This window comes from Piliocolobus tephrosceles, chromosome 5 (assembly GCF_002776525.5).
Source record: "Piliocolobus tephrosceles isolate RC106 chromosome 5, ASM277652v3, whole genome shotgun sequence".
NCBI lineage: Eukaryota > Metazoa > Chordata > Mammalia > Primates > Cercopithecidae > Piliocolobus > Piliocolobus tephrosceles.
In genome coordinates, this window is record NC_045438.1 from 82655317 (window position 1) to 82667530 (window position 12214).

The 12214-nt window shown below is 43.9% G+C and overlaps 1 protein-coding gene and 1 long non-coding RNA gene across 5 annotated transcripts in view; one reads left to right on the forward strand and one right to left on the reverse strand.

The window, feature by feature from the left end:
- MDN1 (midasin AAA ATPase 1) overlaps window positions 1-12214 on the forward strand; it is a 188262-nt gene that overhangs the window by 147395 nt on the left and 28653 nt on the right. The window contains exons 74-83 of the mRNA XM_023205283.2: window positions 1742-1904; window positions 3757-3903; window positions 4812-4938; window positions 6273-6378; window positions 6900-7015; window positions 7892-8377; window positions 9033-9259; window positions 9784-9939; window positions 10116-10279; window positions 11277-11438. Coding sequence (XP_023061051.2) covers window positions 1742-1904; window positions 3757-3903; window positions 4812-4938; window positions 6273-6378; window positions 6900-7015; window positions 7892-8377; window positions 9033-9259; window positions 9784-9939; window positions 10116-10279; window positions 11277-11438 — 1854 coding nt within the window. The remainder of the gene's footprint in view (window positions 1-1741; window positions 1905-3756; window positions 3904-4811; window positions 4939-6272; window positions 6379-6899; window positions 7016-7891; window positions 8378-9032; window positions 9260-9783; window positions 9940-10115; window positions 10280-11276; window positions 11439-12214) is intronic.
- LOC111538084 overlaps window positions 5410-12214 on the reverse strand; it is a 39878-nt gene continuing 33073 nt past the window's right edge. For 3 of the 4 annotated variants that reach the window (XR_004228954.1, XR_002730202.2, XR_002730204.2), the window contains exons 4-5: window positions 8218-11461; window positions 5410-7705 (exon numbers count right to left, since the gene is read on the reverse strand). This is a non-coding gene — a long non-coding RNA (uncharacterized LOC111538084). The remainder of the gene's footprint in view (window positions 7706-8217; window positions 11462-12214) is intronic. The other variant, XR_002730203.3, reaches the window with a different exon arrangement.

Sequence of the window (12214 nt, forward strand, 5' to 3'; positions counted from 1 at the left end):
GATCCGCCCACCTTGGCCTCCCAAAGTGCTGGGATTACAGGTATGAGCCACCGCGCTGGCCGGACTTTTAGTATTAAGTGATCCTCCCTGCCTCTGCCTCCCAAAGAGCTGGGATTATGGGCGTGAGTCATCGCACGTGGCCTTGCTGCTTAAAATTTAATGTCAGCCAGTGAGAAATAATTGTGCTTTTACCTGGGAACATTTCATCTGCTATGAGCAAAGATTTGAAGCATCAGTTTAAGAATATGCCATTGAAGCTGTCTGTGGGCTACCACATGAGGAAGCTACTGCACAGGGTGTGAATATGTGCCATGATATGCTGGTTTATAGCAGATGCTGATTACTGTGGTGTAAATACTCCCATTATGACCAATTTCAAGAACCAACAGTTAAGATTTGCCTTGCAAAATTTCTGAAAATTTATCAGTGATAAATCTTGAGTTAGCAGGTCTGTTATAGAATGGATGTTCCTGCTTCATGTCCTTGGATATGGGGAGCTCTAGAATTGGAAGGCACTCTTCAGGAGAGTAATTTCTGGGTAGGCGTAGTGGCTCACGGCTGTAATCCCAGCACCTTGGGAGGTTGAGGCAGGAGGATCACTTGATCCCAGGAGTTTGAGACCAGCCTAGGCAACACATGAGACCCTGTCTCTCCAGAAAAAATTACTTTTTAAAGAGTAATTAGTTTTGTTTTCTTATTGTATTTCCTACCTGAGGTTCACAGAGTTAGTAATGAATGTCCTTAAGCTATTTTTGTTATTTTAGTTGTTCAAAACTCATAATAGAAACTGAACATATAGCCATAAGATGGCTGCAGAGATACGATATGGCTACCAAATTTATTTTCTTTTGACTGTATTTGTCAGCTCACTGCTTCTGTCATTCTGATCAACAATTTTGATTTGCTAATATTGACAACATAGGAAGTTCAGGAGAAAACTAAAATATGCCCTTGACGGACGAAAGCTCTTCCCTTCATTTGGCATCTGAATTCCTGTGTCTGGGGTGCGGTGGCTCATGCCTGTAATCCCAGCACTTTGGGAAGCCAAGGCAGGCAGATCATTTGAGACTAGGAGTTCGAAATCAGCCTGGCCAACATGGTAAAACCCTGTCTCAATTAAAAATACAAAAAATAGTGGGGCGTGGTGATGCATGCCTGCAATCCCAGCTATTTGGGAGGCTGAGGCACGAGAATCGCTTGAATCTGGGAGGCGGAGGTTGTAGTGAGCCAAGATCAGGTCACTGCACTTCAGCCTGGGTGACAAAGCCAGACCCTGTCTCAAAAAAAAAGGAAAGAAATCTGAATTCCTGAAATCTGAACTGTTAATTAGGGGTAAATGGTCATAGGAGTAGGACCAGTTTCACCTGGCTACTGTGTCTGAGAAACACAAAGTGGCTCAGCACCTTGAGGGCAGCAATGATATTATTCATTCTACTCTGTTCATAATTCAGAACTGGAGGCTCCTTGTGGCTATCATAGCAAGCACTGCTGGATGTAGGGGCATGGGGATCCTTCTGTTATAGTGATCTCATATGGAGCAGTAATATGGTTTTCTAAATATCCGCAGTATGTCTCTTTTAATTTTAGTGATGCTATATTTGTTCTCATGAGACTTCGGACATGGTGGTAATTTAATATTTGCTGAACTAGGGATGTGTTTGTGTGTGCAACAATTCCCGTGCAGGTTAAAATGATGCCTGCCATTCTTGGCAGTGAGGCTAACCTGTCCTTTGTCTCACAGGCCACAATTCCAGAGTGCTGTCAGGGCACTGCTCCTTCCGGCTTCGAAGGGGAGCTTCTGCGTCGCTTGCCAAAGCTCAGGAAACGCATGAGGAAGATGTGTCTGACGTTCATGAAGGAGAGCCCCCTGCCTCACCTTGTGGAGGGCCTCGATCAGTTCACAGGTGGGTGCCAGCATCCAGGTCAAGGGTGGATATTTCTCTCTGTTTTCCCCAGTGGCGCAGGAGGGCTGAGAATGTGGCACCTGAGTCCTTTTTTGATATCCTGTGTAGTGCTGAACAGTTGATTGAATAAGCAAATGGGCTTAAAACCCCACAGAGCTCAGAAACAGGAGCCTACTGAGAACACACAGTCATAATTTTCACATTGTCGTCCTCTCATGTAACCTGGCACTGTGCCATCTTTTATGAGCGCCTTGTCTATACTAGTTCCTGTTGGTTGGCGTTACAGGTAAAGGGGCACAGAGGTGGATTTCCCAGTGTCTAAGCTGTCCCCACTGTCAAGAAGTTGTCTCATTTGAGGAGGATTCATCCCCATCTTCTTGCTTTCTTCACTTCAGAGAGGCACAGCAGTTTCATTTCTCAGGCTGTCTTTGCTCAGAGAAAGTGAGAGCCAAGATCTCATAGTGTAACACAGCAATAGCTGGGAAGGGAGCCCAGAATTTTATAGAATGTTTGGGCCCCTGGCAGCCTCTGACTACCTCCTTCACCCCATCTGCCCCCCACCCGCAGTGAGTGTGCTATCAGTGAGGCTGGGTTTCTTTTAATGAGGTTGCATCTAATCTCAGGGAGCTCTTCGTTTTTTAAAACTTGTCAGTGTTGCTCAAGGTGACTCAAGCCTGGGGCTGGGGGTGAGTGGAGTACAGATCCATTCGCATCTCCTGGAGAGGGGATGCGCTGCGGGATGTAAAGCCTCCCTTATCCTCTAACTCTCCCACACTGTCAGTCTGATGTCTTTGGTGTCCTTGTACTCACTGGTGATTGCCTATGTTTGGCTGGTAGTGCTGCCTTAATGCAGTACCACAGACTGGGTGGCTTCAGCGTGAGGCTAAAAGTTCAAGATCAAGGTGTCAGCAGGGTTGATTACTTCTGAAGCCTCTCTCCTTGGCTTGCAGATGGCCACCTTCTCAATGTGTCCTCCCGTGGTCACTCGTCATCTGTGTGTTCTGTGTCCTGATCTCTTCTTTTAAGGACTTCAGTCAAATTAGATTAGAGCCCATTCTCATTTCACCTTCATTACTTCTCTAAAGGCCCTGTCTCCAGACATAGTCACATTCTGAAGTTCTGGGGGTTGGGACTTTTAACATGTGAATTGAGGGGTAAGGGAAGACACAACCCAGCCTATAACACTGCCTGCAGCAGGGAGGCGGCACCCTTGTGTTATTGGTACCCACATGTATTGAGGAAGGCAGCTTGGTGCTGTATAGAAAGAACTTGGGCTTTGGAGTAAGGTAGGCCAGTGTTCAAGTCCTGGCTCATCTACTCATTAACCACATGGCCTTCAGATAGTGACTAGACCTCACTGAGCCTTTCTTGAAGTCTGTAAAATGGAGCTACACATAGGTGCTTCTGAAGTTGTGCACATGAAAAGAGAATTTACCACGTACCAGCTATAAGTGGAAACTCAACATACATTAATCTGAAATTTCCTTCAAGTGATTATAAAGTTCTAGTATAATGCACTGCACATAGTTGGTGCTTAATAAGTGCATTTGCTTGATTGATTATAAAACCCCTAAATACAAAAGAATGACTGCTGCTGTTTGGGTTGTTATTGTCAAGAGACTTGAAATCCTGTATGTTATTTTTCTATTTCCATACATCTTGACCAGTTTGGTTAAAACACTTAATGAGATTTTACCAAATGCTGGGGACTGTGTTAAGTACCCAGGGTATAAAGATGAATGATACTTGGCCTTTGTTCTCCAGAAGGTCCCTGGTGTTGGGTAACAAACACATTACCAGACCCCTGGGATTTTCTTATTGTCTCCCCTCCCCACCTTGTTTTCCCTTATAGGTGAAGTGATTTCCTCTGTGAGTGAGCTGCAGAGCTTAAAGGTGGAACCCTCTGCAGAGAAGGAGAAGCAGCGGTCAGAAGCCAAGCACATTCTCATGCAAAAACAGCGAGCTTTGTCAGACCTCTTTAAACACCTTGCAAAAATTGGTAAGGTTCTTGCTTATGTGAAATGTAGTCACCAACTTTTACGAAGAGAAATGACATGTCTGATTTGGGGGAAATTCCATAGACAGTTGAGATAGTGGACAACAGAAGGTACAGGCAAGGTTTCCAGATGTCTAAGAGTTCCACTCACATGCAGGAAAATCCTATGACCAGCCATCTATGATTCCCAGATACTTTCCGCTTTGTATGAGGTTTCTCAGAATCTGTATTTTTATTTATGTTATGTTATATGTTACGTTGTGTTATGTTGTTATGTTACGTTATGTTATTGAGATTGAGTCTCGCTCTGTCGCTCAGGCTGGAGTGCAGTGGTGCAATCTCGGCTCACTGCAACCTCTGCCTCTTGTTGCCCAGGCTGGAGTGCAATGGCGTGATTTTGGCTCACTGCAACCTCTGCCTCCTGGGTTCAAGCGATTCTCTTGCCTCAGCCTGCCAAGCAGCTGGGACTACACCACGCCCGGCTAATTTTTGTATTTTTACTAGAGACGGGGCTTCACCGTGTTAGCCAGGATGGTCTCAATCTCCTGACCTTGTGATCTGCCTACCTCAGCCTCCCAAAGTGCTGGGATTACAGGCGTGAGCACCGCGCCTGGCAGAATCTGTACTTTTAAAATTTCTGTCACTGCATGCTGTACCATTGTTTGCTGCATAGCATAGAGAGCAGTGCTTCTCAAACTTGAACGTGCATGTGAATTCACCTGGGGAATCTTGTGGAAGTGCCGCTACAGATCCTGTTTCAGTTGGTGTGGGTGCATCCTGAGAGTCTGCATTTCTAACAAGCTCTCAGGTGATGCTGTTTAGAAGACTTTGCTTTGAGTAGCAAGAGAAAGGGGGGCACATCCATTCTCTCCTAAGCATCTTTGCTTAAACAAATGCTGTTTATTTCCTAGGTTTGTCATATCGCAAAGGTCTTGCATGGGCCCGTTCAAAAAATCCTCAAGAGATGCTTCATCTTCACCCGTTAGATCTCCGGAGCGCATTGTCCATCGTCAGCAGCACTCGGGAGGCTGATTCTAGGTTTGTCTGTTTTTTTTCCCTACTTATAAATGGAACAAGTAATTTAAAACTTATCCTCATTTGCAAAAATGGGGATAGCAACACCACTGTGGCTACCAAAAGTGCCTGGCTCAGGAGCTGACTCCTGGTGGACATTCAAATGAAAGTGTGAAGCTGGGTGCGGTGGTTCATCCCTGTAATCCCAGCACTTTGGGAGTCTGAGGTGGGCAGATCACTTGAGGTCAGGAGTTCAAGACCAGCCTGACCAACATGGCAAAACTCTGTGTCTACTAAAAATACAAAATATTAGCCAGGTATGGTGGCACATGCCTGTAATCCCAGCTACTCAGGAGGCCGAGGCAGGAGTATTGCTTGAACCCAGGAGGTAGAGGTTGCAGTGAGCTGAGATTACACCACTGCACTCCAGCCTGGGTAGCAAAGTAAGACTGTCTCAAAAAAAAAAAAAACATTTCTTTCTCTTTGTTCCTTGCATTCACCTCTCCATTCTTCTTCTTTTTTTTTTTTTTTGTCTTGATTTTCCTGAGGTCTACTCACTTCATTTGATTATACGTGTGGAAATGTATTAGAAAATGGTATATTTTTAGTTGCTGTATATACATACACTCCTCATAAGTTCTAATGTTATTGAATTTGCAAGTCCATACACTATTGAGACAGGCAGAGCTACCTCTATTTACAGCACTGCAGAGGATGTTGTGAATTATGCTTTGCATGAACTGGGTATAGTACACGTGTGTGTTTTATTTGCTCAGTTGGCCCTCCTAGGGCTCTAAATTTGAATTCAACAGAATATTGTGGAAGGGAAATTTTACATAAGTATTCTGGATTTTCGGGTTTTCAGGAAAATTTGCCAAGTAGGCTTGCATTCCCATTTGGTCAGCAGTGTTGTAGCTGAATAGTAGTTTCCTCCTTTTGAAAGGACACATGCTCTCCAGCTTACTTGAACCCTCAACAACCCCTGTGTCTTCCCCACATTGAGGTCAGCTGTCACTGCCATGCATCATTTTGTGCTTGGCTGTCCTCGGTCCTCTTACGTTATTTGCCTGGCCCCTGTAGGCATCAGAGTTTATGACCCCCTAGCCTCCACTGCCAAGATAGGAAGATTTCATTGAAGAAACCATATTATCAGCAAAATTTATTTCCTCATGATACTTCCAGTGCTAAGTTAAGTAAAGGACTAATGAGTGCCTCACCGAATGAGTCCTCATAGAAGTAAACCACCTCAGACAGCTGACTCTTGGTTATGGCCAAATATACCAGTATCTGAGTTTTTCAGGATCTGGGGTGGGAGAGCGTGGTTTTAATTAAGTAAATGATGTTGATATCTTTTCCAGGCTGCTTACAGAAATCTCGTCTTCATGGGATGGATGCCAGAAGTATTTTTATCGCTCTCTTGCACGGCATGCCAGGCTTAACGCAGCACTAGCAACTCCTGCCAAGGTAGAATGATAGAACATGAGTCTTGCAGGGGCTCAGGGAAAGCTCTTGTTCTGTTCATCCTAGGGCCGCATTCTCAGACCTTGTTAAGTGATAACAGCCTGTTAGTGGAACTGAGCTTTTTGCAGTACATCCTTTAACTTAAAATAAATGTCAATGTAATTTTGTGCAAAATCAGAGAACACCTTAAATAAATTCTGTTACACTTGCCAGCAGGACAAATTTTCTTAATGTTTAAGAAAAATTAAAAACTTCAAATTGAGAATGCCATCTTTAGATCTTTCTTCCCTTTGAGAATTGAGAAAAGACCACTAATAAATGCATTTTGGAGTTAAATCCAGTTCCTTTGTATGGAATATTAATGATTGGTGCAAGCATAATTGGAGAAACACTGCTCAAAAAAATGAATGTGTCACCTCTAGAGTGTGGCATGTCTGATGCTTATAGTAGAAACAACTTTCTAGAGGCACATTTGTGGGTGTTTGCCAGCAGCCCCTTCAGTATGTTTTTCCTTCTTCTGCCAGGAAATGGGCATGGGCAACGTGGAGCGGTGCAGAGGGTTCTCAGCACATTTGATGAAGATGCTCGTCCAACAGCGGCGCTCCCTGACCACGCTCAGTGAGCAGTGGATCATCCTCAGGTATCAGCCGATGAGTTGGGCTTGTGGCATGAATTCAGAAGAATTAGATACAAGTCAGCTCAGAGTTGTTGCACATGGGGAGAGGAATAAGACATGCTCTCAATTGTGAAATGAATTTAAGGCCCTAAGAGGCACATAGGGTTTCTCCCAGCTCTGCCCCTTGTTTTCAGTGATATGCTTCTAGTGTCCCTCTCCCTCTGTGCTCTGACTGAACCTCCTGAGAATATGGAGCTGTGGAGATTTCAGGGCTGTGTCAGACAGTGAAAATTGTCATGGCTGAACTATACCTGTGTCTGGAATGAGGATATATATTGCCGAAAGTCCATGTGGGCCAATGGTTAGGCTTGTGTTCATGGTATTAGGGTGGGACAGTCTTGGGCACAGATGAGATTTGAGTTGGCCTCTGTTACTTAGGCTTTGGGGATCCCCCAAATGGCAATCTGAGCCATACATGGAGGCTCCTCAATGGAAACAGATAATTGAGAGATGAGGACAGTTAGGAAGGTTGTCGTCATCTGTTGAATGGATTCGTGGCTGAGAGACAGTATTTCCAGACTGTTCACTTTAGCTTCAGGTATTTTCTCCTCCATTCATTAGGGTTTATGTAGCAAAGTACAGCACATTCACTAGATAATGCTAGTTGAAGTCACTGTAGTGGTGTAATTGTGTCGTGATACTTCTCCTGAAAGACTGAGAGATGGGTTTAAGTATTTTGGGAGGCATTTTAACAGACTTTACCTGTCGGGGGGATTCTTCCTTCTTGACTGTATTAAAAAACCCATGCTTGTTCAGAAACACAAATTTCTTTTAAAACAATGTGGTGACATGGTTTAGAGTGCCATTCACTGTGTTTTTCCCATGGGTTTCTCTGTACAGGAACCTCCTCAGCTGTGTGCAAGAGATTCACAGCAGGCTGACGGGGCCCCTGGCCTACCCCGTGGCCTTCCCTCCTCAGGATGGCGTGCAGCAGTGGACCGAGCGCCTGCAGCACCTGGCCATGCAGTGCCAGATCCTGCTCGAGCAGCTCTCCTGGCTCCTCCAGTGCTGCCCCAGTGTACGGCCAGCTCCAGGCCATGGCAATGCCCAGGCACTGGGGCAGCCTCCTGCCCCCTGCCTGGAAGGACCAGAACTTAGCAAGGGACAACTTTGTGGAGTAGTACCAGACCTAATTCCCTCCAATCTGAGCTACCCATCTCCAATACCTGGAAGTCAGCTGCCCTCTGGTTGCCGGATGCGGAAACAGGATCAGCTTTGGCAACAGTCAACTATGAGAGTAACAGAGATGCTAAAAATCATTAAAACAGTGAAAGCTGACGTCGACAAAATTAGGCAGCAGTCTTGTGAGACTCTCTTTCATTCTTGGTAAGTGTGTCTATGTTTTTACACTTCTCTGTGTGCTTAGGTTCTTATTGTGCTTATCCAAATTGGGGATGGGAGGGGAAGGGTGTTAACAGAAAGCAGAAGCTTTTAGACAGTCCTGGAGTCTGGGGAATTCATCAGTTTGGGGGATGGGGTGGGGTGGGGATAGGGAGTGTCATCTGCATGTTCTGAGACTTTAGTTAGCAAAAGGATGCAGGACAAAGCCCTAAATAATCCACAGGGAGAGCAAATCACATCCTGCTACTTGTGGTGGTCCAAAATAAAAGCGTATCACACCAAAGACTAATGATAATGGAATATTATTAATGGAATAAATGTATCATTTATTGGAATAAATTAATGGAATAAATTTATTGGAATAAATTAATTGGAATAAATTACTAAATTTATTCCATTACTAAACCTAGGTGTTTAGTAATAGAATCAAATTATGAAAATAATTGTGCTTCAGTCCTCTGTTCCTCAGTGGACCTGCACAGCACTCTGTGGCATGTGTTTAGCTGTAAACTTCTGCTTAGCTATAAACTTCAGCTATGGTGAGTTCTACCTTGCGTATATTATAGTGGTTGCAGGGAGGGGTGTGTGTTTGTGGGAATTGTAATGCATTCCTTTCAACATTGTGGCATTTCTGTTGCAGGAAAGATTTTGAAGTGTGCTCTTCTGCACTGAGTTGCTTGTCCCAGGTGTCAGTTCATTTACAGGGCCTAGAGTCCTTGTTCATTCTTCCAGGGATGGAGGTTGAGCAAAGAGACTCACAAATGGCACTAGTTGAAAGTCTGGAATATGTAAGAGGAGAAATTAGTAAAGCCATGGCTGACTTTACTACCTGGAAGACACATCTGCTTACTTCAGGTAGCCAAGGAGGTAAGGAATATTGTTCAGTCAGGGAATGAAAGCCCACTGTAGAAATGATGTCTTGTAGATGTAAGTCTCATTGTCCTAAAGACACATTCTGTTTTGGGCTACACGTACCTGTCCAGGGTTCTGAGGCAGGGAGGTGCGGTTGAAATCCATAGCTCTTAACTTTTTTGCCCCATTTGTTTGGATGCCTGTTACATACTTCGTAACACACATAGGAAGGCAGCATCAGCTCACTGTCAGTTTTCCCTTAGATTGAAAAAGCTTGGCACTGATATTTGGACTAAGTTAGTGTTTATTCATACTGTCTTAACTGTTATTTTCATATTTTTTACATTATTTTCGTAACATTTTTAATACAAGGTAATAAACTTATAAGTTTATCGAGGCAAGGAATTTGTCTCTTCTTTGTATCTGGCACAGCTTGACTCAGTGACTCATCAAGAAATGAGTGTTTTTAATGATTTCCAGAGGCACTAAAGCAAATGATTGGTGTTTGTATGTTTGTTTTACACCATGTTACTTGCTAGGAAGTCAAATGTTGGACGAAGGATTTGTGGAAGATTTTTCAGAGAAAATGGAAATTGCTATCCGAGCCATCCTCTGTGCCATCCAGAACTTAGAAGAAAGCAAGAATGAAAAAGCAGAGGAGAACACTGACCAAGCAAGCCCACAAGAGGAGTATGGTATGTCTGAAATCAGGCAGAAATTAGTTTCATGCCTGTTTTAATTTTTGTATTTGATGATTTATTTCTGTGGCTAAATAGTTAAGGATGGATGTTAGAAACAGATGACTACATGGATAGAGATGAAAGGATTTGTTTTCTGTTATTCATCATGTTGTTTTCTCTGAATGAGGCAGCAGGCTTTGAGAGACTGCAATCAGGACATCTAACAAAACTCTTAGAGGATGACTTCTGGGCCGATGTGAGCACTTTGCATGTGCAGAAAATAATTTCTGCCATCTCCGAAATGTTGGAGAGGCTGAAATCGTACGGTGAGGATGGCACAGCAGCAAAGCACCTGGTAACTAACTGTTCTTTACAAAACTGCTTCCTCTTCAGAATGCACTGAGCAGAGGCAGAGTGGGCTTCACCTCCCTGCACGTGGATAAGTCCCAGAGCAGGCCTCAGTGCCAAAATCACTAAGAACTTGATCTCTTTATTTATACGTGCAAAGTCATTGACAAGCTTTGAAAAGCTTAGGGCTTGCTAGCTAATTGTTAGATGCATAGGTGCAGAAATGCTAACCATTCAGAATATCTATTAGGATTCTTTCATATCTTACACACTCCCAAATATTTGATATTACTGATAGATGACGTTATCAACGGAGGCTTAGCGGCCACCCTATGTAAACACCATTCCCACTACAGTAAGTGAAGAGTAAGCAGTTGTAGTCTTAGCAGTAAGTCCAGAGAAGCAACTTACTTTGCAGAACATTGTATGTTATTCTGTAGCATTGCCTCCAGTGCTAACAATTCTGCAATCAGCAGAATTTATTTATAAACATCTTATTTTTATTATTTATTTTATTTTGGGACATGGTCTCATTCTGTTGTCCAGGCTAGAGAGTGGTGGCGTGACCATGGCTCACTGCAGCCTTGACCTCCTGGGCTCAGGTGATCCTCACACCTCAGCCTCCCAAATAGCTGGCACTATAGGGCCCACGCAACATGAACTTGAACTCCTGGGCTCAAGCAGTCTACCCAAAATGCTGGGATTAAAGACATAAGCCACTGTGCCTGGCCAACATTATATTTTTAAAAAACCAACATTGTTAGCCAAATGAGACATTGGTTTGAGATTGTACTTTGGTTACGATATATGTAAATGAAGAAATCTCAGGGAGCTGTGTGTATTGGGGTGGGGTGGGGGTTACAAACACATACATGTAACTTGCCATTAGTACTATTTAGTACATTCACAGTGTTGTGCAATTACCACCACTGTCTAGTTCCAGAACGGAAATCTGTTACCTGCCAAGCAGTGTGAGCAGGCCTTTTGTTCTGTTTTGATCTCAGTTCTTCAGCCAATCCTGTTCCTTGCTGGTGCGCCTGGTGCCGGTCCTCTCCAGCTACTCAGACCTCGTCCTCTTCTTCCTGACCATGTCTTTGGCAACTCACCGTAGTACTGCAAAGCTGCTCTCTGTGCTTGCCCAGGTCTTTACGGAGCTTGCCCAGAAGGTAAGGACCGTTCACGTGGTGCACTGTGAGCAGCAGGGACCCAAGTAAATTTCATATCATTGGTCTTTGGTGTGATAGGGTTTTATTTTGGACCACCACAAATAGCAGGATGTGATTTGCTCTCCCTGTGGACTATTTAGGGCTTTGTCTGGCATCCTTTTGCTAACGCTGTTTCCACTAAAGTCTGGGAACCTGCAGATGATACCCCCGATCCCCAACCCACCCTATCCCCCAAAGTGATGAGTTTCCTAAACTCCAGAGCTGTCTAAAAGCTGCTGTTTTCTGTTACCACCCTTCTCTTCCCATCCCCAATTTAAATCTTCTTCAGCTAACTCTTGAATTACAGTTGTAGGATAAACCCTTAAGGCTATTAAGTTTTCTTTTAACCATGTAGGTGTAATTGTGATTAAATGATAATGGACCTATTATTACAGTTTTTTCCCCACTGTCGCGGTGGGTCATGCCTGTAATCCCAGCACTTTGGGAGGCTGAGGCGGGTGGATCACCTGATGTCAGGAGTTCAAGACCAGCCTGACCAATATTACAATGAAACTCCATCTCTACTAAAAATACAAAAATTAGCCGGGCATGGTAGCATGTGTCTGTAATCCCAGCTACTCGGGAGGCTGAGACAGGAGAATTGCTTAAACCCGGGGAAGCAGAGGTTTCAGTGAGCCAAAATCATGCCATTGCACTCCAGCCTGGGCAACAAGAGCAAAACTCCATCTCAAATAAATAAATAAATAAATAAATAAATAAATAAATAAATAAATAAA